Here is a 27292-nt window from a genome sequence, read left to right on the forward strand (position 1 = left end):
ACTTTAAGCCTGCAGATCTTCAACATGTTAACATCATTCATGGAAAAATACTGTATGTCAATTCGGATGGTTTGGTTATCGTTGGAAACGTGGAAACAGGGCAGTCACTGGCTCAAAGTAGGCTGACCCCCAGCAGAAATAGCTGCTTGCTTATGAAATATATGTTCTCCCTTTTAAATTGAGAGAGCAATACTTCCAGTTGAAAAACTATATTCCCTAGTATTGCTTACAGCTGGGGGTTGCAATATGACACTGTCAAGAACTGTGAAGGGTCTGAGATTTTACCCGACTTGCAAGCTAGCGAGTTAGCCTGCCTCAATCTCACAGATGCTGGCAGAAAACACTACACTCCTGAATTAGAGAGAGAGATCTTTAATACTCAGGGCGCAGCAAGCAGCGTGAGCCTTGTATTAATTAAAATTTTCTGCTCATAACAGACACCATTAAAATAAATAGGCAAACTACAACCTGGGGAATAAATTCTAATACATATATCTGAAAAACTTATGTAAATACATAGGCTATATAAAGAGCTCAGAGAATTAAACAAAACTCCAGCAGAGCAACAAGACACCAATAAAAGTACACAATTGAAAGTGCACAAAAAGTTTGTGCAGTTGTACAATTCATATAAGAAGATATATAAATGGCCAATAAACACAAGAAGAAGTGCTAAACATAGTCCACAGGTATATGCAAATTAAAACTAGATACTGGGGAGTTCCCTGGTGGCCTAGTGGTTAGGATTTCAGGCTTTCGCTGCCATGGCCTGGGTTCAATCCCTGGTCAGGGAACTGAGATCCTGCAAGCGGAGTGGTGTGGCAAAAACAAAACAAAAAAACAAAAACAAGCAATGAGGTATTAATCAGTACCCACTAGACTGGGTAAAGTCCAATACTACACGTAGACAAGAATGTGGCAAACTGAAACTCTCCTACTTTGTGGCTGGATGTAAAAATGTACAACCACTATGGAAAGCTCTTTGGCAGTTCGTTACAAATTTACGTATGCATCTACCACATGACTTACTCATTTCACTCCCAGGTATTTACCAAGATAAATGAGAATGTATATCCTCACAAAATCTTATGTAAGAATGCTAGTATTGGCATTATTCATTACGTCCCAAACTGGAAACAACCCAAATGCCCATCATTTTGAAAATGGTTCAAGGAATGGTGGCATGTCCCTACAATGGAATACTATTAAGCAATAAGAAGAAATGAACCACTGAAATATTCAACAACAAAATTTTGAGTGAAATAAGCCTGAAAGAAAAGAAGCACATGCTGTATTATTCCTTTTATATGAAGTCCAGTAACATACAAAACTAATCTTGGTGATCCAAATCAGAAAGTGGTTGCATCTCTGGACCAGGAGTGGACTGTCTGGAAAAGGACACAAGAGAAACTTCTGTTGTAACAGAAATATTCAATATCTCATTTTGAGTGGTAGTTACAGTGGAACACAATAAATGTTCTTTAAACTACACATGTAAGGTCTATTTTATTGTAGGTAAATTATATCTCAATAAAAATTTAGAAGACAGAACAACCTATTAGATATCTGAAAAGTAAAAAGAAGTAAAGAGAAAGAAAAAAAGGAAAAAAATTAATTTGCCTATCAGAATTGTAAACTAAATATCATAATTGAATCATGATCACTTAGCAATTATTGAGTCAGACAAAAGGTTAGAATTGAGTGTAGTGGACACCTAGAACCCAAGTTTGGTAGTAGATCAGGATTACTGGAAGAGCTTTTTAATCATCATCATACCTCAGCTCCATCATAGATCCCTGGAATGAGAATTTTTGCAAGGTAGGCCCTAGCAACATACATATTTTAACAGCCCCCCCCCCCGCAGGTGTTTCTGATAAGGCCAGCTTTGTTCCTGGATGAGGCATTTGGAGACAAGAGATTTCAGCAAGTATCTCCTTCAACATCTTTGATTGGTAACATTGTTTCCCCTGACAGAATCCTCCAAGCAAGAGAGAGGTCACTGTACTCTGAAGGAGCCTGTCTCATATAAGGATACCGGACATTTCTAATTGGCAGAAAGCTTTTCTCTATATGAAACTTAAAATATATTGGACAAAATGATCCATTTCTAGAATAATATAAAATAAGTAATCCTTTTGCTTGTAATCATTTATCAATAAGTAAAGAAATGATTACATCCCATGAACTCAGTCTTCTACTGCCTAAGAATTTACCATTTTCAACCTGATGTGTATGCTTCTTAGATAGTCCACCTTTCTAAATGCCTTTATCCCTATCTATTTCACTTTTTCAATATTTCTGTATACAGTCTGACACATTTATTGGTTACACAGTATGTCTCATGCTATCTTATTGCCTTAGAGAGGTGAGACCTTTACCTCTTTTTAGCAAAACAAAAACCACTTGTAGCTTATTGTGTTTTCTCATAATTTATGCCTTTTAAACATTTTATGTTAAATCTTTATCACATTACTCATTATATTGCCCTACCCTTCCAGTTTCGCATCACCCTCAATTTGCTTAGCCTGCTGTTTATGCTTTCAGCCAAGTCTCTGAGAGGAAGTTTGGTCAAGTAGGTGGAGTAGAGTATCCAGGAAGGCTCATTAGAAGCAGCTGATAGTGTCCAGGCAGGCTCACTATCAGAGAGGTCTAAGCAAGGAATTAGTTGAATGTAATAGCCAGCAACTAGATTCCAGAATCAAGGAGTCTTGGAACTGACAATATACAGAAGCCAGAAAGTTATAGAAGTGGGTGATCTTTAAAATAGAATAAAAACATATAGATTGCTTTAATGGGAGGTTTCTACTCTGAGAATATTGAAAGAAAAGTTGAATTTCAGGGATGGGTGGGCTGAATAGAACTGACTTACAAGAGTGACATAAGCAGTAAAGTTGATGTGCATTTCATCTAAAGAGCTATTTGGGTTATTTAATTTCCTTTGCCTAAACAAATATTGGTTCCACAGCTGAATATTGGAATGAACCTATTTGTAGATTTATTCTATGGGTCCAGTTATGGAGCCTGGAGGGGTGATATGATGATAGGGATCTGAGCAGCTTGTAACAGTAACGACATAGAGACATGAACTAATTGAAAGTAGTCAAATATACCCTCTTCCCGTAGCCTCATCTCTACTTCAGTTCATGTGTTTGCTTCATTCTCAAGCTAGACAGATGGCATTGGTGACTTCAAGCATATTCTTACAGATTATTATACTAGAAAAAGGCCCTTTCCCTTCTTTGTCCATACATCAGTATCATACATATGGCTATTTATCCACATATAAAATCTCAGGCTCTCTTTGGGTCCTGTGCTTATTCTGGAATCAAATAATTTGTTCAGGGGCATGGTGGGCTCTCAGTCACCAGCCTGAGTTACCTGATGACCCTCTGGGTGAAGGGTAGGCATACGTGGACACATGTGCTTTCCTTGTCAGCTCGAAAGAAACTTTGCTTATAAGAAAAAACAATGGATTAGATTATTATAATCTTATTAATTTAATTTTTTAAATTTAATATTATTAAATTATAATATAGATGTTTAAAATTATAAATATTTGTCTTTATAATTCACCATTTAAAATTGCTTTTAAAATATACTCTTCGTTAGTTCAATTTGTTTGTTTTTGTTTGCTTTGGTCAATTTAGACTTATTTTATGTTCTTAGCCTTTCTGACATTTGTCTTAAGATTTCAGAATAGTCTTTTCTATTTTATAATAAGACTTTTGACCAAATGTAAATATCAACTATAATTTGTTAAACTAGGTATTTCTGAAAATCAGAGACATAAACATACATAACAGGTTTTGATAGAATATCTTAGCATGGAAAAGACTAAATGAAAATATATTTCTCTTTATATACAGAAATATTTACTTTTTGACATCCATATGCACGAAAACAAAGAAATAAATTCAAATTTAAGGATTAATGAATGGATTGTATATGGACTCCATCGCATTCTGCAAGCACTGATTTAATGATCCCAGATTAAGAGTCAGTACATAGTTGAATGGCCTGAGGTACTTAAGCACTACCCTTCAGTACATCGCCCTTTCCTTACAATTAAATTGTCATATGGTAGAACTCTTTGAAATGAACATTGGATGGATATCAGCATGAATGCATTCCTAGGAATCACAGTATTTATTCCGTGCAGACTTGATGTAGGTTTAATAAAATGGACACATTCCTCTTGATCTATTGCAAATGTTTATAATTACCCTGAGGGTGTTATCAAATGTCTGATGACTATAATATTATTAACTGTCTCTCTAGACAGTGATTTATAAAGTGATTTATTACTCATTTGGCTACTTTCCAGCTTTCAGTTCTCTCATTCACTTCAATGTACATCAGTAAGCATATAATTAATCCAAGCATCCCATTGAACTATTTTGTTTTCATTAGTATATATTATGTCAGTAGGTAAAAATGATATATTCTACTATTTTGGATTTGTTCATCAGTAAAATGTTCTAAAAATATTGATTAGCATTACTGTAAAAATGACTTTCATGCTGTAACATTACGATCTAATGTTAAAATCACAAGTTCTTATCAAATAGAAAATCTCAGTGGATCCCTATTGCTGGACTGTGTCACCTTAAAATCTCATACAGCACATTATTATCATTATTTTCTAAATACATCACAAATGACAAGGAAATAATTAACGACTCAAATCCCTTTAGAAGTAAGGGTTCTTCTGCATAAAAATTTTTAAATCACTCCATGGTTAAAAGCCTTTTTTCCCCTGAGGAAACAAGGCAATTGTAGATTATGCTTTGCCATTCATATGTTGGGAAAGTCCATTCAACTTAATGATGTATCTCATGCGTCCAGTAGTGTGATGTATTTCTTTTTATCTAAAAAAAATTCACAAGATTCTAAATATTAATTTAAAGCTTAGCATTCTGTCATAATTTCAGAAACACCAAGATTGACTGAATGAAGTACTGAGGTCTCCTGCTAAGTGAGGTTTTCAGTGCATTAAGTGATCAAAAATGATTAAATGTGCCTAATCTACTCAAATGAGGGAGAGAAATGAGTAGAGGGAAAAAAATAATCAGACCTACAAAGCCTCAGTGAGAAATCTTTTTTCCTACCAAATTCAACATTTTAAAAGTGTCATTCGAATACAATGATCAGACTGAGGATTACTGTTTGATGTATTCCAGAGAATGCCACTAAATTTAAGTTGCAACGACAGTTTGGAAAATGAGTAGTATTGTAATATTCTTCTATCTGTAATAGGGTCTATGTTATCACCAGGTGTGTAGATAACAAGCTCATTGAGGGCAGAGATTGCTTTGCTTATGCTTGGCACATAGTAAGCAGAGACTAGATTCCAAAAGAGATCTATTTAGATGCTGACTACTGGTTTAGGATGAACAGTAAAATATCACATTTCTGGTTTGGGGGTCTGTTTAGAAATGTGCTTATGCATTAGATCTTAATATCGCCTAGGATTTTTATACCATAATCTATTTACATTATAAGCCATTTTCAGTAGAGATATTAAATTTAGTCTTATATTAGTGATCATAATAAAGTCATTATTCTACATAATTTAATAAAATGAATCATTGTGTTTCAATCAGCCATTACCTCTTGGAGAGCAGTTGCAGGAAGTTGGTCTAACTAGGTAACACAAATCAGATATCACAAAAATTGATGGTTGCTAGAATATCAATTTATAAAGGTAGTACCTAGATCAACTTTTAGTCCTTATTGTGATTTTTTGTTTGTTTGTTTTCCATTTTTCCATAGAAAAAGAGAACAGAAGAAAATTAAGAACAAGTGGGACATTTGACTGGGTTAATAAAGTCTTGATAATTAAAATGCACATTGCATAGAAATTTGCAGTTTACAAACTGCTTTAATATTTCACACCCCTTATTTCCTTTTATTAGAATAACCCATTAATTAGGTGATATAATTTTCTTTTTGCATTGATAGAGTGTGATTAGCTGTTACTTTTCCTAAGCTTCCATTCCTTTGTTACATTTCTTTCATTGGCATTAATCACATTAAAACAATTACTTGTTTAAATTGTTATTCCCTCCACTAAACTGGATGTACTTAAAGAACAGGAACTGTGCCTTCACCTTCATTACCAAACTACCAGATGTTTATCAAAAGACTATGTATTAGTCAATACCCTTTCTCTTGTGAGTGACAGAAGCTCATTTCAAACTAGGTAAGCAAAAAAAGAAAAAATGTTTTTTCAATTGACTCATGTAGTTGGGAAGTCTGAGAAATAGCTGCCTTGCCTCTGTTTCACTTCACTTGTTGGCTGCATTCTCAGCTTCTCACTAGACATGCTGGCTCTCTCAATTCCAAAACTGCATCATTACAACTTGTGATACAAAAGAATGACCATTTCTTTTTCATTATCCATATATCAAATTTCAATCTTTGTTTGAATCCTGTGACTATCTGTGAACTAATTTACTTAGGCCAAAGATATGGAGAGCTCACATTTAACTGTCCTGGGACACATGACCATCCAGTAATGAATATAGAAGGTTGTGCACATGTAGAACACAGAGATGGGTCCAGGTTTGTTTCTTAAATGAAAAATGAGGTTTTGTTGTTTGAATAAAGGAGAAAAAATACTGGGAAGGTAAAAACGACAGACATCACCTATGAAATTGATTCTAAGTTCACACGGCTATGTGGGTAGCAAAGTAAGGATCCAAACCTGGTTTTCTGACATCAAGTGTATTATGTTTTCCCCTAGATAAAAAGCTGTTTTAAAAAAGAAAGATGCCCCCAATAATAAAAATAACTTTAAAAATTAAAAAAATAAAGATGAAATATTGACTAGAAATGACTTATAAGACTTTTCATGTCACATTACCCTGAAAACAACAATCTTTGACTCCATAAATGTAAGGAAAATTTCCAGTGCATTCTGTCTTGTGCCACCCAAATTCCCTCAGCTGAAGAGAGCCATGGACCAGTCTATGCAGGATTATAAAACCCCTCCTTCCACCAGCCCTAACTTGGGATAACACTTCCAGAGCTCTGTGCAGTTCTCTGCTGAGATTTGCATCACAGCTCCCTCTCTGCTGACCCTTGTTCCCTTCCCTTGCTGCACAAGTGTTATTTCTTAGAGTAGTCCCTAATAAACTTCCTATTCTCCAGTCTCTGTCTTAGACGCCACTTCCCTGGGAACCCAATCTTCTACAGTTTACAATATTTTTCTTGGGCCTGAAAGACAACTAGAGTTAGTCTAAATAATAGCTGAAAGTACTTAAAGGTTATCAAGGAAGGTACTTATAAGTTTCTTAATATTTTTATTTTAAATGTTTCTCTATTTAAATAAGATGTAATACACACTACTAGTTAACATGTTGAGTATCTATACTCTGCCTTCTTATATAGAATGGATAGAAGAACAACCATCACGGGCAGTGACTATACTAGTTCAGGTTTTCCAATAACGCCCTTAAGGGAAGCAAACAGATTAGACCATAATCTAGGCAGTGTGCAGAATGTTTTAGGCATGTACATTTACTGGGGAGAGAAGGGATCCATAATCTTCATGATTTTCTCAGAGGACACTGTGACAGAAAGAAGGTTAAGAAATTGGAGCCTTGGTTCCCAAACTGATCTCTTAAAAATTATTAGGAGATAAAATCTCTGGGTTTTATCATGAGAATTTCTGATTCCATAGGAATGGGGTGAGGCTAAGAAATCTTCCTTTTGGACAAGCTCTCCAAATGATTCTAAAATAAAATTCAGTAGACAATAATTTGAAAAATGCCAGCCTAAGTACTAAACTATACTTCTCTATTAGTTTTCTATTGCTGGTATAATGAGTGATCACAAATTTAGAGGCTTAAATAATACAGATTATTACTTTACAATTCTGTAAATCAGAAGTCTGACATGGGATTGCAGTGGGCTGAAATCAAGAAGTAAGCAAGGCTGTGTTCCTTTCTGAAGGTTCTTGGGGAGAACCCATTTTCTTGCTTTTTCTAGGGACCATCCACATTTCTTCATTCAAGGTCTCCTTCTTTCATCCACAAAGCCAGCAATAGTCATCTCTGAAGTTTCCCAAAAGGCTCAGCTCATTCTTCAGTAGTCAGCTCTCCCTTCGACTCTCCTCTTCTGCCTCCCTCTTTTAAGTTTAAGGATGCTGTGATTACACTAGTCCCACCAAAGTAATAGGAGATGTCTCCCTGTTTTAAGGTCAAGCGACTGACAACCTTAATGTCATCTGCAGCATTAATCCCTCTTTGCTTTGTAACCCTAACCTATTTATTGACTCCAGGGATTAGGATTTGGGCATCTTTGGGAGGTCGTATTCTGCTACCACAAGTTCCTTTATAGAGCCCAGGGAAAAAAAGACTTCTTTTTTTTTGTCCTAATCCTGTGTTTAATAACTTAGTTAATGAGTTAACTTGCTGTTGTTATAATTATCTGGTCAGTAGAATTAATAATCACTGGGAACAACTGAAACTACTATTTAACTTTCTGTTATCAATGAGTAACATCTAGTAACACCCACAGGCCTGGAAGCTTTATGATGTCAGGCATCACCTCTTATCTTTTTAATTTCTGTAACCTGTAACATTTTACTCATTTTTTTCCAACTAACAGTTAAGCAGATAATGTAGCTGAATAATTGTGATAGTTGATCATACTCATGAACTGACAAAGCCAAAGATCCACTCTCTCTTTTAATGACTTTTCCACAGCGCAGCTAATAGCATGATTCAGATTCTTTTCACATCAAACTTACAATTGCTGTATATCATGGGTGTTTGGTGTTATTCACAAATAAGCAAAACTATTATTGTTTATTTAACTCCTGCATTCCAAGACTCTAAAACATTATGTTTGCTATTTTGGGTAACTGTCCATCAGTAAATTTTAAGCAATTCTGTCCTATTGGTGGGGGGAGGAGTGGGTGATCCCTTAACAAGCAATTGTGCACTATTATTAACAATAATAGCACCTACCGTGTGTTAGACTCTTCACTAGATTTCCCATGCAGACACACACACCATCACCCTCACTAATTAATCTTTCAAGACATCTATAAGATAAATATTTCTTCATTTATAGATCAGAAAAATTTTCAAAAACTTTAAAATCACTTATCTAGGCAGTGATAACCAGAACTGCAGACTAAGGAAGCAAAGACATAATAGCAATCTTTTATCACATCACTTTTCTGGCCAAGTAACAATACATATAGTACTTAATTTCTGGTCAAACATAAAAGCTAAAAAAGGTCATACTGTTTTAAATGAAGGGAAAATCAGTTACAAGCTGAATTTGAAGGATCACAAAACCCATCATCTACTTAGTCAGATCCTCTACTTAAAACTTTCAAGAGATTAAAACTGTATTTAGGATAAAATCAAAACCTCTTTCTGTGTCTCACCAGGATCCACATGATCTGAGGTTTCTCCACACAGCTCCACCTAACTCTGCCCTCCCCCTGGCTAGCTGGACTGCAGCCGCACAGAAATCGTTTAGGTACTTCAAACACAAGCTCTTCGCTGCCTCGGGGCATCTTCAGGAGCTGTTGTCCTTTCATACTATCCCCTTGCCTGGGAAATGTCTTCTCATCCTTTAGATCACACTTTAAATGCCAGTTTTCCAGAGGAAACCTCCTTGAGTATTCTAACTAAAATAGGTCCTTCTTCCCACCCTGTTATTCTCCAGGAGCACACCCTTGTTTCCTTCCCAGCACTTAGTGTGAATTGTATGTGTTACTTTGTTTACCCGTTTATTGCCTGTCTCAATGTGGGGAAGGGTATTCACTGTTGAATTCTGAGCACATAGCATTGGTGACAGGCAATAATTTTCAATAATTTGTTTCAATATCTTTTTTTTTGAAACAGTTTCTTTTTTTCTCAAAGTTAAGAGTGTAAGTAATTTGTTTGGAGTCTTATGCTCTGGTCACACTGTGTTTTCTGAACATCTCTATTTCAGTTTATTTTAGGCTTTTTCTGTCATATTTAGCTGCACTTTTAAGTGATTCATACTAAAGAAACAACAACTTACAATTCAAAATCATGGATCTGCTCTGACACATATTTTAAAGACATACTGGTTCTGGGGTGGGGTCCAGGCTTCTGCACTTTTAGTAAGATTTCCAAGTTTTTCTGATTCACAGCAAAGTTTGAGAAGGCCTGCTTGAGTGCGAACATGGTCCTGTTATATGTCTACCTGTATCTGCTAAATTTCATCAGATCTAAACCTTTGTTTAATCCATGCTTGAATACCTTACATCCTTAGGAACTTTCTGACCTGGATATTTAATGAGTACATAATACCTTTATTATTCCAACTCTTTTATCTCTTGTTCTGCTCTAGATGAGTCTTCGTTCTTTTAAGCTACTGTGATGCTGACATCCTGGATTTATAATTTAATTAGGAATAAGGAATGTAAGGTAGAATTTATACAGTTATCTATTCTGAAGAGTTTGAGAGTCATCAGATAACTGGACATATAGTGTTTACAGTAATTGTTTTAAAATAAAACAGATCATAAGAAGAAAGCAAATTTTAAAATTATTAGTATTAATTTATAAACTTGCAAATATAAACTTTGGTTATGAGCAAATGTTAGTTTCTAAATTTGTGACTGTTTCTTACTCTATTGGCTTATATATTGCTTTTAATTGCTAATGTATTGAAAAATACATGACCTTGTTATTGTCCTTGAGAGGTAAATTTTACATGCCTGTGGTCTTGCACATTAAGGAATTTTGAGATACAGTCCATTCATAATAAGCAACCTACAATTTCATTCACTCCTTATCTTTCCCTAGTTTCTTCCCTTTTAACATTTTATGTCATGAGCATATACAGAAAAATAAACAGTACTTTATAGTCAAAGCAATCTGCTATATTAAGATTATATTGTGCCGGGTACATCTTCCAATCATATTTATCAATGTTTAGATCCCTTCTTCTATAAACAGCCAATGTGGCACTAGGAAAAATATTTGTAACATTTCAGGCACTTATTGTTACTTAAATATACATCAAAATACAAGTGTATAAATACTTTATTTAGACTGTATTTTACCCTCCTTATTTAGATGTGAAATGGACACAATTTTTTATTTGATAATCTTTCAGAAATTTTTTTATTTTGGAATGGGTGTGTGAATATTTTGTTAAAATTTATGTTTTACATGCAAAGTACATTCCCATACTCCTGGAAAAAAACCCAATCTCTACCAAGTTGGCCAGATTTGAGCTAAGAAGGTAGTACTCGTAAAACAGGCAACAATGTAGCTGTTTTATTTGTGGTCTAAGTGACCTGCAACCCTTTGAAAATAACCTCTCAAAACCGTCTTTCAATTAAGATTGAAGATGTCAAGTTTAGTGATATCGTTGCCTATTTTAAGAAATGGTAGTAATCTTGATTCAGATTCATCAGCCATTAATGACATTCATGTTTTGCCTGAGGTTAGTATCACTCTTTAATACTGAGGAAAAATAAGGAATGTACTTTCTTATCTCACATTTGCTTTAGAGAAGTGAGGATCTTACCCAATCACTTCCCTCTACTCTGTTCTAACATCTTCCAGAGGTGAGATAATTTAGAATGCTCAGTGGAGGAAAATTAATTTAAAAAATAACAATCCCTACATTTTTCACGTAAACACCTTAAATCGTCTTTTCTCAACCTTAAACATATTTGAGAGTTCCATCAGCTACTCAATTAGAAGTTTAAACAGCCTACAATGTAGAACAATAAACTATTCTGATGTGAGTGAAATAGCTTTTCTCTCCCTTCTGTGCTGTAATTCACATTTTGGTGGGCTTTTGATGTTCCTAGATATCCGTGGAATTCAGGAGTTTTTGGACAAAGTGTCTCAGCAGGGGATGGATGTTGCACTTCAGAAGGTAGAAAACAACATCAATAAAATGATCACCACTCTCTTTGATACCATGAGAATAGAGGAATTGAATCGCTATCGAGACACTCTTAGGCGAGCCATCCTTGTTATGAATCCTGCCACAGCCAAATCCTTCATTACTGAGGTAAGTAAAAATTGTCATGGGCTGGGAATAGGGTGTAAAAATTAAATGTTTTGGAATAGACTTCACAGAGGAGATGAAAATTAAGAGCAGCATGAGGGAATTAACCACACAACTCTCATTAGCACTAATTGAGGTAGCACAGTGAATTCCTTGCTCATCACATTTACCCCGTACTGTCCAGTTAATTGCTAAGAATGTGTATTTATATGTATTTAGGCACATAGCCAGGATGGTTTTAAGAAATCTTATGGGGATTTAAAAGTGCTGTTTACCTGATTGGATTTAACAAGTTGTCTAACTAATACTTAAAATTTTTATGCAAGTTAAAATTTTACTTCTGAGAAAAGATTTACTTCAATTAAGCTATTGTTGCCTAAACATGATTCCATTTACAAAAACATATAGCATATTTACTTCTGCTCTGTGAACTCTGTACCAAGACAAATAATTAAAATTGTCTGAAACTCTGCAAAGTGATGACCACTGTACATTTTACGATGCTGGATCCTCAAAATTTTAATTGTATCTGTTCATTTGGCCAGAAGCTCTGAAACTTTGTGAAAATACAGTTAAGACTTCTTAATCTCTATATTCTAAAATCTTTGGTGCTGCCTTACAAAAGATTATTGTTAAGTAAGTTTGCCTTACTTCAAATATTTAATTTTATGTAGTGCTAGAACTGATCATGACATTACATACTTTCACATGGGTTTTATTATTAGTTTTAAATTTTTTCATGACTTTATTTCACTAATACTTTTTTCTTCACTTCTCCATTGTGCTTTCTTTAGCTCACAAAGTACTGCTGTAAAGCTTCCAAATTAGGAATGTGTTAGAAATTCTTTGACACTCTATAATATAATTGGTATCAGGGACATTGAAGCAGAATATAAATCACTAATAAGAATAAAACTTTGGAAAATATCAATGATACATTTTTTAAAATTTTAATTGAAAACTTTGTTATGCAGTTTAGGGACAAATATAGAACTTTGACCTTTCTAAGTCTAGCAAATAACTCAGAGAGTCTCATTGAATCACTGGATTTTTCCGCAATAGAAAGAATATTTTCAATTCTACAGGAGCTTGTTCTTTCCTTCAAGAAACACAAAATCTGCTGGAAGATTGAAGGCAAATATACAAAGACATGTAATATGAATTGGAATCTTAAAATTACAAGAAATAAAGTTGAAGCATCTATAGTCATTTTTGGTTGGAAAGATCAGAGAAGGCTTCACTGAGAAGGCACATTTGAACCAGACTTAGTATCATAAGTAGGAATTCACAAAAGAAGTGGTATTTAACAGACAAGTACAAGTCCATCTCAGCCACTTTCTGATCACATGATGTCAGCAAATTACTTAACATTTTTGAGCCTCCATTTTGTCACCAGTAAAATGGGAATAATTATTGATTTCAGCTTATTATATTTGTAACACAGAATAATGAGATATAAAAAGACTTAAAGGGGTGGTTGGGGGACTGGCACCTAGTAGATGCTTAAGAAACAGTAATTTCTAGATCATTTTTTCTAGCACATAGTATATACCTGACACATAGCACATGCTGTGGCCCCCTATCCTTGACTCTGAACTTTGATATTTGTAACAATCTACTGCTTCCACTTTGTTCTCAAACACATAAATTTATCTTTGTGATTTTCCTGAGAGACTTATCTCCCTTCCTCTACCAAGCCACCATTTTTTCCCCCACTCACTTTGTCTTTCTGATTTTCTGTCTTTAAACTGTGGACTAAGTTTATTTTATGGTCTCAAGCAGCAAGGAGGAATGACAGAAAGAATGTGAACCCACCTGCCTTCCCCATCCTAAGCTGGCTATCCTCTTCTCTGACCTGTGTAGTGGTTCCTGTTGCTCCATTAGCTGTTCTCAAACACTTCCCAGCTTGCTTCTGCTCTCCCATGAGTCCTAGGAACATTTCCCCACTTAGAGAGTAGGCTGACCCCTTAAGTCCTAGATGCAGTTCATTCAAAGGCAAGCAGCAGCAAATCCAAAAGGCAGACAGCACCAGAGGTCTGGAGACGTGGAATAGTTCCTGACTTAGAGGATCACTTAGTTTAGTGGAGGAGGCAAGCATGTAACTAAATAATAAAATATGAAAGAAAAATAGTATAATAATGACAGGTGGATGAGGCTCCAGAATCCCATAGGAGAACTGACTAACTCTGCAGGAGTTTGGCTGGCGTCACGAAAAGTTTCACACAAAGTTTGCTTTACCAGAATCATGAAAAATGAATGAGACCGTATTAGGCAGACAGTGATAGGCAAATAAAAATTCACCGTGTGTGCACGTGTGTGTGTGAGAGAGAGAGATGGACATAGTTTTAAAAATCAAATACAACTGAGGGTTTTAATAATGAAAAGCAAGAGTCCCTTGTTCCACCTATTTCTCCCACCAGTTATTCTTTTCAAAAATAATTACTTATTATTTTAATGTTTAAAATTTAATTGGTATTTACTTTTAGAATACACTATGCATTCACATGATTCAAGATTTAAAAGGTTCAGAAGGATAACCTCCTGTTATTGTTCCTTAAGCACCTGATTTTCTTCTCAGGAGGCAATGTGTCTTGTGTGGCATTCCAGGTATGCACCTATACATATACATGTACGTGTACACGTACATATACATATACATCTTAGCTCCCCGACCAGGGGTTGAACCTGCACCCCTGCATTGGAAGGCAAAGTTTTAACCACTGGACCACCAGGGAAGCCCGCCAGTAATTTATTTTAAAACACTTTTCTGATGGCTTCTGTCCCTTTTTCCTCATGGTCTTTGGTTTATATATCTGTTCATTCCCTTATATTGTATTGGGGTTTTGGAGATGATCCCGTTTGACTTTTTTCAGTTGGAAGTTCCAGGATGTTCTTTCAGATTTTTAGAGATTAACAGACAAAAGATACTCTAAAGAATGATTGTTATAGTTTTGAAGAAATAATATATCGAACCATGACATTTTAGATTTGGAAAGTACAACATATAACATTTTGTCTGAATTCCAAATTTACAACTGAGAAAATTAAAAGCCTCCCTAGATCTAATCAGTATTATTCCCTAACTTCCTCCAGCCACATTCAATATCTTTGCAGCTAGTGCTGATAGGGGATGGTAGGGGACGCTCACAGTTTGAAACTGATAAAGTAAGTTGGCAGCTGGTCAAAGGGGTGATTGTCAGGTCCTAAGAGATATAGAAATTACTTACAGTGGATTACATGATGGATAGAAAGGCAAATCAAGCTAGAAAAGAACGGATGGATTGGGATAATGGGAAAGAGAGAGGAACTAAAGGTTATGATGAGGTCAAAGAGACAGGTTCTGTAAGCACCGAAGAGAGGGAGAGGAGGAAGGGAGAAATTCTGCTCAAAGCGAGGGAATAGCAGAATTCCCAGCTTCACTGTTTCCTATATTTTATAAGTTGGCATGGAAAGTTTTTAAAATATTCGAGGGAAATATTAAGTCAAAAGAATGAGTCTTAAAAAAGAAATTGCTCACTTAGCATTGTCATTTAATTGCTAAGGGGAAAAAATGGGCATATCAATTCTGTTTGCATCTTTTTTCCTGTCCCTGGAGCAATTATGTGGCATTGAGTTAATTATGCTCCCTTTGAAGTCTTAGAAATTTAATATATTACATGTCTACAGTTAGTTCTCCACCCCTCATTCAAGATTTCAAAGCTTTAAGAAAAATACTGCAGTTATGTGCAGCTGAGTAAATCAACCTGCTGTGATATCGGTGGAAAGTTGTTATCACAATGTACCCGTAAGTGTCCTTGAAATGAATATGGTGAAACAAGAGTGCTCACATGGTTTGATTTAAATATGGATTAGGATGATATTTTGGAAAACAATATTTTTTGTATAGGAAAATGTCGCATTGGATTCTCTGTAAGTTAAACCATTTCCAGAAAGGGTACATGCATTAGAACTTTGGGGTCTTAACTTTTAGTTTTCCAGTTTGATAAGAAAAATCAATTCTTTGAAAATGGGAAGTTTTATTACTTATATGATAATGAATATTATTGCCTATTTACATTTTTTCAAATTTTCAGAAAGGAACCCTACTGTTACATGAAATCCTTTTATTCTGCAATAAGAAAAGGGTATTATCTTTTATTCCTTAAAACATACTTTATGAAATAGCTTTCATTCCATTGTACTATATCCCAGAGAACTTTAATCTTGTCACACAACAAAAAGGCAAAGTTACTTACTTCAAATATGTAAGCAGCTTACCAGAAATAAGCCTTTAGGAAGGTTTAGAAAACAAGTGAAGTTATCTTGTCTCAAGGGATATAGAAAGGGTCCTAGTCATCAAAAGAGAACCCTGAATATTCAAATTACTGTGATAGTTATCAAGTAGCTATCCAAATAACCCAATTTTTACCAAAATAAAAAATTATTTGGAGACGTTATGCAATGTACAGTTTTTAAGATGAGGATAATGTAATGATATTAGACAAAGGAACACATGACTATAATTTTTTCCAAAATATATTCATTGCATGAAAGTCCCTCTAATAATACTGTGTTCATAGATGATTGATATGCATTTTAAAGTACACTTTTTATTGAAATTTAATGTACGTAATTATAATGCATGTAATGCATATAACTGTACAGCGCAACAAATTTCCATGCATCTAGATCAAGAGACAGAACATAACTAGCATTCCCAGAGTCCCCTTCCAGGCAACACCCAGTTATAACCTCCTTGAAGGTATAGCCATTATCTTGACTTCTAACACAATAAACTAGTTGTGATTCATATTAAACTTTATATGAATAGAAGCATACTGTGTATACTCAGATCCAACTCACCTCTTTCCAGTGACCACTGACTTGGGTATTGATATTGGTGAACAGTTTGCTACTAATTTCTCCTAATAATCTAAAGGTCATTTAACAATTTTTGCCTTTGAAGAGTCTAATTTGCTAGTTTTTCTTTTCTATCAGGTTTTTGACAGGTTCAACATTTTCATTCTATTCTATTTATTTAAATGAAGTTAAACAAGAAAATACCTGAACATAAGTGAAGGTTGTACTCATATTTGAAATATAAAATCACAGTTGCTTCAACCTTCAAGACAAGGGAATTGAAATTCTTCTCTAATCCGGTATTCATTTATTCATTCATTCAGACAATATGTTTAAAGCTATTCTGTGCAAGACAATGTGGTTAATGTTGCTAGGAATACAATCATGAAAGATATATGGGTCTAGCCTCAAAGGAACAGACAGATTAATAAGGGGAATGTTGTAAACATAGAATGTACAAAATAATAAAACCACAAGAAAATAAACAGGAAAGTTACTCTTCTCAACTCCCAAATGGAATTGAAAATAAAGAAAACAAAGTTGCTATCCAAAGCTTAATCAAATAAAGTTTGTAGATAATGTATAAGATTACACAGACCTAGAAGTAAACAAAATTTCTTTTGTTATGAGGTACTGAGAAGTCTTAGCTACTTCAAGAAATTCTTACCATAATTTACTACAGTCTTATCAAAGCACGTCTGGAATGTGATTGAATCCAAGAGTGATTAAATTTATATTGAGTTTTCTCTCCATGAAGTAATATGGACAAAACGAAAACAAAGAGATTAGTTAAAATAGACCTAATGATAAATTTGAGGATTAGAATTTGGCAGTGTTTGTCTATTACTGCTTAGAAAAGAAAGACGTCAGACCTAGAAGGCAAGGACATGACAACACGTAAAAGTATTCTCTCTTGTATGCCAGGCACAATTTACCAGGCCGTACTGTGGTCTGAGTGAAATAATTTCAAAATTATGCACCTCCTTGTTTCTGTTCCCATTCTTAACATCACCTTTTGAAGCTAGGAGAATGGTGAGCCCCTGAATTTAATCACTAGAGAGATATGTTTGTGGCAAACAAATAAATTAGCAATTTAATCAATATGTCAGTTTTTAGTAAATTTGCTTAGTATATAAATGGCAAAATATTGTGGCAATACATGTTACGAGTACCATTATTTTCCATTTCCAGACCGAAACATAGATCACTGCACTCTGCCCTGCTGTCCTAGGCAGCGTGGCAAATGGATCTTAGTTAGCACTGGAGTCTAAATCTATTTGCCAACCTGGGTTACTGTGAATCAGTTTCCCAGAACTTAATCAATTCCTTAAATGCTTACTGACAAAATCAGTATTTTAGATTTGTACGGGATCAGATTTTAAGGTATAGCCAGCCCATGAAGCTTTGTTGAAAAGTAAGCAGGTACCCCTAAGTTACAATTCTATTCAGACTTTTTCTCACTTTAATACAGATAAATAGGAGGGAAATAAACTGTTTAGGTAGAGAAAATTAAGAAGGTTCATTTGATTTTTCTAGCAAACTCTATTTTTAATAGAATACACAAAACTGTAGCATAAGAGGATTCAAATATTAAACTTATGTGTGTCCACCCAACACTAAAGTTATATGAACATATGGGTCCATTAATTTCAAATATGAATTACTTTAAATATGTATATTACTTGATGAGGCAACACTTAAGTCAATACTTGAAACCCATATTTAGGATTTGGATTTAAGGCAGTTTGGTAGACGGGCATCCTTCCATGATGAAGAAGAGCATGCATAAAGATACTGAGAAGGAAAATTAAAAGGAGCTGAACGGGACAGGGGACATGGGCTAAGGGAAGTAGAATGTTAGGATGCAAAATCAGGAAGTAAGGTTGAACTAGACTGGTAAGTGAAAAATTTTGAATGTCACACCTAAAGAAGGGGGCAGGCTACAAAGGCAGCATGAACATGGAATTTGGATTCAGTTTTTGCTTAACTAGCCGTGTAGCCCTGGCCAAGCCACTTAAAATCATTTAGCTTTATTTTCCTCACCTATAAAATGGAGTAATTCCTGAATCACAGAGTTATTTTGAAGGCTATATTTGGTGTAATGTATATACAATGTGTAGAACAATGTTCACATCTAGTAAAAAGTTAACAAGTTTCAGTTGTACAATTCTCCAGAACTGTAGAGTAGGATAAAGAAGAAAATGCAAATGATGTTAATAGACTTGGGAATTGATTAGGTGTGTGAAATGAAGTTGAGATACGGGAACAGAGATGGATCCTATGTTTCAAGTCTGAGTTTCAATGATGTTAATGTTATGAAATCAGAAACATAAGAAAATGAACAGGTTTTGAGATAATACAATAAATAAAATTTCAGTCATAAATTTGATGTTATTCTGGAACATCTGGATTGAGACATGCCTGTGTTTGGTGGAAATGAAAGAATGGAACCCAGTAGTCCTAAGGAAAAGCTATCGTATTTGTCAATGTGATGATCATTGGTGAACTTTGAAAAAACATTTTTATTAAAATAGTGTGAAGAATAAAAAAGATTGTAAGGAAATAATGAAGAGGTTGTTAGCAAATAAACAGAGTAAGAGTAGATGGGGGCATTAAAATCATCCCTGGTTGATAATCACTGATATAGAACTCTTCGGTGTTGGAAAACTAAAATTTGTTCTCATGGAATTTTTATTGCTGGCAGATGACACTTGCTTTTTACTTTTCCCCTAATAATAGCTTGTCAACGTTTACTGGACTCTTTTCAGGTATCTGACACTATGCTGATCATTCTATATGTTATCTTGTATAATCCTCAAAAAATCCAATGAGATGGGTATAATAGTTTCTTCATTCTACAGATAAAAAATTAAAGGAATGACGTATAGTCATTTGTCTTCTAGATTAAGTAGATTATTTGCATTTTATTTTCTGTTAACTTAGTCGTCATTTTTTACATTTTTACTGTTTTCTAATAGTGTTCATCATTAATTCCTTTTTGGGGAGAGTATAATTGGTTTTCAAGTAATACTTACCTCTCTAGTCTTCAACTGGTAAGTTTATGTTATAGTCTTTGGACATACCATCAGAGAGGCAAATCAGTTTGCCCAAAATTTTTAGCACAAAATAAATGAAAACACAAAAAAGCAATTAATTGTATACATAAACGATAAGGCATAACTAATTGGAGGCAAGAAATCCAAGTTTGTTCTGAACATTGTAAAGTAGTTGCCATCAGCAGTAATTAACATTTATTGAGTTTTTCTTATGTGTCAGACACTGCTCTAAGCATGTTTTATATATTAACGCATTTAATCCTCATACCAAATGTAACAGGTAGACGCAAGTGTTTGGCTTCATTTTACAAAAAAGGAAAATGAGATACAAAAGAGGTTGTGAAAGTAGCCCCAGGTCACACAGCAAGGAAGAGCAAAGCCAGGTCTAGACCATTCTTAAGGAGTGGGCTATGCTATATTTCCTCTCCAGGCACACAATACATGTGAAAAAAATCATCCTTGCTTTTTGTTTATGACAAAGAAGTAATTGGTATGCCTAACTCCCATTAAATCATTTTTAAAGAGATTTTGCACTGGGGTGACCTAGTGGAAGAGTACTGGAGGACAAGGTGGGGAGTTTGGTCAATGTGATTAGGCCGTCTGTGTTTGGTAATTGGTCTTTACCAAAGTTACACTCCTACCTAACCACGGAGATCTGGAGATAGAGACTCTATCTTCCTTGATTATTACATCTCAAAGGGATGGCTCCCAGGTCCTTGAGAAAGACATTCTTGGGTTGTAAAACTAGCTAGAGGCTGGAAGAAGATTTACATCTTAAGGGAGCAGAGAAAGAATTTACAACTGCAAATGTTCTAAAGTAAATGCTCTAAGAAAAGGGAACTCAAAGGCCTAGAGTCAGAAAGAAAACTGTTTAAAGCTTAGTGAAGCTGAGGAGAATGTGAAGGTTGTCTTGGGTCAAGCACAGACAGGATATTTGGACTAACTCGATTTAGTTTTACTGTGTGTGCTTATGATAGATCTAATATATATGTTGAATAATATATATATATTTAATAATCATTGAATACATATTCAGATATATAGGTTGCAGAAATGTATTATCATTATCATGTAAAGGAATTTTTGGAATGGAAGGAATTGTTAGAACTCCAGTGACTCACAAGATAGTATTTAATTACTGATATGACAAGACCACTAGATATGCTGAATGTGAACTTTCAGAACAAAAGAGTAATGCTGATTTAATCTAAGAGTTTCAGGTGGTCAACCTTGACTTGTGGAGGAAACAGATGGCAATAATGACTACCCATTGCTAAATTTCATCAAGCAGGGCTAAAAAGGGTCAGGATGAGAAGGCTGGGGAACATGGGGTCCATAAAGGGGCATGGACCTGACTATATTTCGTAACAATACAGGTTTGCCTTTGCTGAGAGTCCTGGAATAAATTTTCAGCATGATCCAAACCCCTTCTTGGTGCATCTGACCTGAGCTCACTATAGCTACAAACAAAAACTTCACAAACTTTCAGTAGAAATGAAATCACAATTTCCAGGGACACAGATTTTGATGAGTAAAGTGCATGTTTTACACCTCTATGACTGATTTTAGAATTGTAAACCTTAGAGTATTTCTAAATTCTCTAGCCCCTATTCTATCAAGGTTGCTCTATTTCAAGATAAATTGGCTTGAAAACTAAGACCATAAAATAAACCCATCATCTTAGCATTTTGAAAATGTATATATGCGTTTAAATATAAGCTGAAATTTTTGGATATTTCACTAAATTCCAGATCCACCGACTCCTTGAACTCAGGTTCACTTGACTCCCTGGAAATAAATTGTTTTTCATGAAACTGCTTAAATTGATAAAAAGTTACTATTACCGTCCTAAGCCCAAATAAAATTTGAGAAGTACTGGGCCTGGGCCTATCTCTACAATTCTCAATAATATTTCCATCTTGTAAGTGCCAGAATTACCATTGACTAAGACATATGTGATCAATGACCAGCACTAAACACACAATTGTGCACTTTTATATAAATGATGTTAATTATGTTTTTAGATTGTGAAGTACTGTGGCTGGTTAAAAACAAGCATATTTCTGAAGAGCTATTTGTCCATCCGTATTCAATGTTAAATGCATGCAACTTTTATATCTATGGATATATGGATCTGTCTGTGGGAAATTTCAAAAATACCTTTACCTAGATCCCATCCCAGAACCCTAAATCATAACTTCTGCGGTGGAGTGCAGGCACTGGTGTTTTTGAAAACCTCCTTGGGTAACTGGCACACAGAAGTCTGTGAAAGTAGAGAACTGCTCTTGACTACTGCTTCTCAAGCTTTAATGTGCACACTAGCCTCCTGGAGACTTTTGTTAGAATGAAAATTCTGATTCTGTGGGGATGAGCCTGAGATTTTATATTTCTATCAGACTCCCAGAAAACATTGGACAGAGCGTATATAGAGTATTTCCATCATCACAGAAAGTTTTGTTGACCAGACCTTGAGTTTATATTAAATATAAATCTAAAAACATTTGTCTGAAATTCAGAATAATAGCCATTAGGAGAATATAAAAATTTGTTAACAGATGTTCCCTAACAATATAAATAATTTTCCAGTGTAAGTAGCTGAGAATTTTAGTAATTAATCCATATACCTAATTGCATTTCAAACTGTAACATGTTTCTTGGCCCATCTACCTGAGGCACATTAGTTGTTGAAAATAATAAAAGTTATTTTCTTGCAATCCCCACCAGTTAAACTATTGGAACACTGGTTCTCTCTAAACTGATAGTGCAAGATCCCAGGGTCTCTCAAAACTCACCATTTCCTCTCACCTTTCCACAAGTTTCTGGTATCAAGGTGTTTATGTTGATGACCCAGTTGCTCCAAATGTAAGTTGGAGACTTGTTGCTGAAATTCAGCCTCTGTACACCGGTGCCAGATTAAATCTCAGAGATAGAGTTTTGGGTGAAGTAGAAAGAAATAGCTTTATTGCTTTGCCAGGCAAAGGGGGCCACAGCGGGCTGATGCCCTCAAGACTGTATGTCCCGCCCTCGAGGCGGTAGTGAGGAGTCTTATAGTGTTCAAGGAGCTGGGTGTGATTAGCTCGTGAACATTCTTCTGATTGGTTGGTGGTGAGGTAATCGGGAGCCAGCATCATTGACCTTCTGGGTCCAGCTGGTCTGGGGTCTACGTGCTTGTGGGCAGCATATAGTTAACTTCTTCTACCTGGGGAGCTTCAGTATCTTCAGAACAGCTCAAAGGACATGGCTTGAAATATTATCTACAGTCCTTGAGGAAGAGCTAAAGGTCCTTGACTTTGTTTAATGGCTAAAGTGTTATTATTTTGTCTTGCTTGATTGTTTTTCTTTCTTTCTGCTTTTTTCTCACTTCTCTGATTAAATTTCTTCTTTGGCTAAAGTTTTCTACAAACAAAAGGCAAGCGGAGGACATGGGTGGACGTCTGTTCTGGGAAGGCCTCCTAGGGTCCTGCTCGGTTATAGACTAATGCTACTACCAGGAAAGTTCACAAATCGCTGTCACACTAGGCTTTTGCTAACATCATTGTCCAAGGTCTTGCCACAGCAAAATATCTCCTCCAGCCAACAGCAGGATCCCACACTAAACCTTACTCCCCTAAGGACTGAGCTCTCAATTGAGTCAAGAGTGGTAGTATATTCCGTTCTCTTAGTAAAAACTGTGGTGACCTGGTATTTATTTTATCTATTTTTTATTACACCTCCTTTCTCTGTGGTGTTTAGCACTCAGACACATGGACCATAGCAGAATGTCTCTCAGAGTAACACCTCCAATTAGACCTAAGGGCTAGAAACACCAAATCCGGGGTGCTCCATTTCAATGTCCATTGAGGTTGAAGGTTGGACCATATCCCCCAGAGAACGAGAGGATCTAACTAGGGCATCTAGCCGTCGGCCCCTAAATGTCCAGGTGTCTTCCCTTATAATTAAGCAGCTTAAGCAAATAGACCACTGTGTTCCCACCTTGCCAGCCTTTCAGACATAAAATGACAGCTAAGATGGCTGAAGCTAAGCCATGCTGGGGACCCCAGTACAAGACAAAATTGCTCCTTAAAATATCAATGCACTCAACACAATAATCACTTCATATTTACTCTGAAAAACAAGAATTCTGATAACAGGAGAAACAAAAAAATAAACAACAACAAAAAGCAGCCCTTTAAATTTCCCTATAGACTAACTTCGAGTTTTTTTTCTAGCTTTGTTTAAGGGACACATATCTTTGTGAATTTTGGATCTTTTAAAATGTTTACCAGCATTCTCATTATTATTGTTCTCCTTCTTTAGATTGTAAGCTTCATGCGTTTCAGGTTCTTTGTTTAACTTTAAATCTCACATCGTATGCTAATGTATTGCATATAGCAAGCTCGAAATAAATGGTAAATTTTTGAGATGAAATTTGATTTTGGTTTTGAGGGTTTTAGACATCTTATAACTGATTTAAATAAGAACTAAGTCCTATGTACCAGGATGAACCAAACATTTTCCTTCTTATCTAATTGCATTCTTTCCCCCTTCCAAATGTATATGTGTTTGCCTCATGTTGAATTCAATCTTCAAATCCATACATTCCAACTAACCAATAATTTCTTGAAACATAACTAAAAGTAAGTATTTCTCCTCAGCAATGACCCCTCCCCTCCTTAGACTGTCTATTTTTTATCACTTCTGGGTGGATTACTAGAATTTCTATGAAGAGGTCAAATTAAACAATATTCAAAAATTCCGTCTAATCCCTTTATTTTTTTAACTGGGGGGAGGTTAAAATAGCTGGTAAAACATGGGTATATTTATGTATTTATTTTTAATATTGTTGTTTTAATTATCCAGGTTGAGAACTAGCCTGGTTTAAAATTAGCATAGGCTATAAGATTTGAGACACCCCGTTCTCATCTCTGAATAAGTAATCCTTGTTTTGTTCTATAGGGGAGAAAAACAATCTCTTCCTCTACCCACCTGACGCCCCAAGAATCAAACTGATAAAAAAGATTAACAACAGGAAAAAAAACAAAAAACAAAAACAAAAAAAACAGACTTAGTCACAAACTTTAGGGGAAGAAAAACAATCTTTTCCTTCTACTCTTGTAGGTTCTTGGCTGGGGCCCTGTAAGAAAAACAGATTAACAAGAAAAACAAACAAACAGAAGTTTATTAATAGGTATATCTCATATATACATAGGAGAAATTCAGGGATGAGTAACTCAAAGAATTGCCTAGAACTTGTGCTTAAATGCCATCTTCACCTAAAACTAAGAAAGAAGGGTATGGGGGAGGCAAGTTATAAGGAGGTGACCAGAAAACGTGCAGTAAACAAGGGTAAGGTTTGTTCTGCAGAGTTAAGTCGGCACCTTCTCCAGTGATAAGAGGCTCTTGTGATTTAGTCATCCTTCTCTTTTTGATACAGAGATGTGACTCAAGGGATATTTTAGGATTTATATGCCATCCAACAAAGTGTGGAGGAGAGGCTAGACAAAGGAAAAGGGGTTGGGGGCCGCTGAGAGGAGAAGTGGCAAGTACGGGAAGTGGACTAGAAAAAGTATGGTCCATGAGGAGTGTTTAGTAAGGTTAGTTTTGCAGATTCAAGTCAGTGTCTTGTCCATTGAGAAGCGCTGTTAAGTGGCATCTTCATTTCACTGGTACAGGAGAGAGAGACACCTTTACAAATGAAAATTTTCTTCGTAAGTGTAAATTTCCTTTACAAAAGGGACAGTTATATTCTGTTTTTAGAGCTTTTCCTGTATCTGCTGTTCCTCAGTTGCCTTCAGCTCAGAATAATCCTTATGCCAAAGTGGTGTATTTGGGGGTGGCATATTCTGTTCCTCTAGTTCTGTTTCCTCTGTGTGCAACTAGCATCAGAGAGCTGCAATCTAGGAAGGTCAGCTGTTTGCTATGACAGGGCCTCCTAGAATGGCATTTCTCAGTATTGTTATATTCAGTATCTGATTCCAGGCACTTGTTCTTTAGTTATGTATGACCACCTCCTTCTAAACTTAACTGTGGCCACCACAAAATTGACTGGAAACCGATACCCAACAAAATGGTAAAATATAATTTAAATATCAAGACTAAGGAAAGGATAAATTAGAACAAAAGGTTACATTTTAGGAGAGAAATTACCATATCAAAATATAGATTGGCATGTTGCATAATTTCTCCCAGTAAAATGGGTAACTCCTTGAGGTCAGGGACTAGTATGCATTTCATATTCTCATCAGTATTCCACACAGCACGTACATGTAATTGATGCTCAATAAATACTTAATGGTTTGTTTTATTTCATTTATTTGTGAAAAGGCAAAGCAGAAAAAAAACCGTGCCTTACATAACATGAAAACAGTTTCTTTTTTATTGATGAGAGCCTGCCCGAATGAGAACCTTAACACAATGGAAAAGAGCTAGGGAATTCTCAGATTGCTTCACTCCCTTGCCGATTTTAAACACCTGGAGGAATAGACAATTGAAAATCCTTTGTGGTGTCCACAGCTAAGTTTGAGCACACAGTCTCACAGCTCTCAGCGCGGACACTAATTTCCAAAATTTAACTTGAGCCCTTGAGGGATGAAACTGGCTCAACTGCTACCTCTTTAGAGGAAAGGAACTTCAATCTAACATAAATTCACTAATTATTATTATTATTTCTTAATTATCTCAAAACATAAAAGATGAAAGTCTAAAATGTAATTCTAATTGGCAAAGGAATTTCATACCAGGAAGGCACCACTTGATTAGCAGCTATGTAGGCAAAGGGAGGGTTTGGGGGTATGGAAATTTGGCTAAGAATTCACATGGAAAAGTGCTCAGTGTGCTTAGAAATTGCTCAGTCAGTACTCAGCGTGCTGTGAAAGCGCTCAACTTCCGCATATTTAAATAAGTTGAGAGCTTACATTTTAAAAGTGCTCAATCGGGAGTGCTCAAGCTGTGGGATCTATTAGTTGAATGCTAATTAACTTCTTTTCATATGGTTCACTTCTCAATTAAGCAGACAGACAGTTTTGCTGCAGGTTGAACCTGGACTTTCCAGGAGACATTGAGAGATCTGCATTTCTTGGGGAGAAGGCAAGGATCCCACCAACCATTCCCATGGCTTTCTTTGGCTCAATTATATTGTCTCTCTCATGTGTCCACATTATCCTCCTCACTATTTCTGGGCTTTATTGTCTTGGTTTGAAGCTATTTTGAGAAGACTAAAATAGCAGAGCTTGCTGTGTTATTTTATCTGATATCTTTTTATTCCTGATGAATGGGTTTGGTTTTTCCCAAGGGCCTTTTCAATCATTTTGATAACATTTGCTCCTCAGAAATGGTTTTGAGCCTTGAGTTGAAGGAATTGGATAGTTTTGTATAGTTCCATAATGTCCACTTTTACT

The 27292-nt window shown here is 35.5% G+C and overlaps 1 protein-coding gene across 4 annotated transcripts in view; it reads left to right on the forward strand.

The window, feature by feature from the left end:
* The window catches only part of GRID2 (glutamate ionotropic receptor delta type subunit 2), a 1417069-nt gene that overhangs the window by 727364 nt on the left and 662413 nt on the right, over nt 1-27292 (forward strand). For all 4 annotated transcript variants that reach the window (XM_082391643.1, XM_082391645.1, XM_082391644.1 and 1 more), the window contains exon 4: nt 11819-12024. In XM_082391643.1, coding sequence (XP_082247769.1) covers nt 11819-12024 — 206 coding nt within the window. The remainder of the gene's footprint in view (nt 1-11818; nt 12025-27292) is intronic.

Source organism: Balaenoptera borealis, assembly GCF_965194805.1.
Source record: "Balaenoptera borealis genome assembly, chromosome: 4".
NCBI lineage: Eukaryota > Metazoa > Chordata > Mammalia > Artiodactyla > Balaenopteridae > Balaenoptera > Balaenoptera borealis.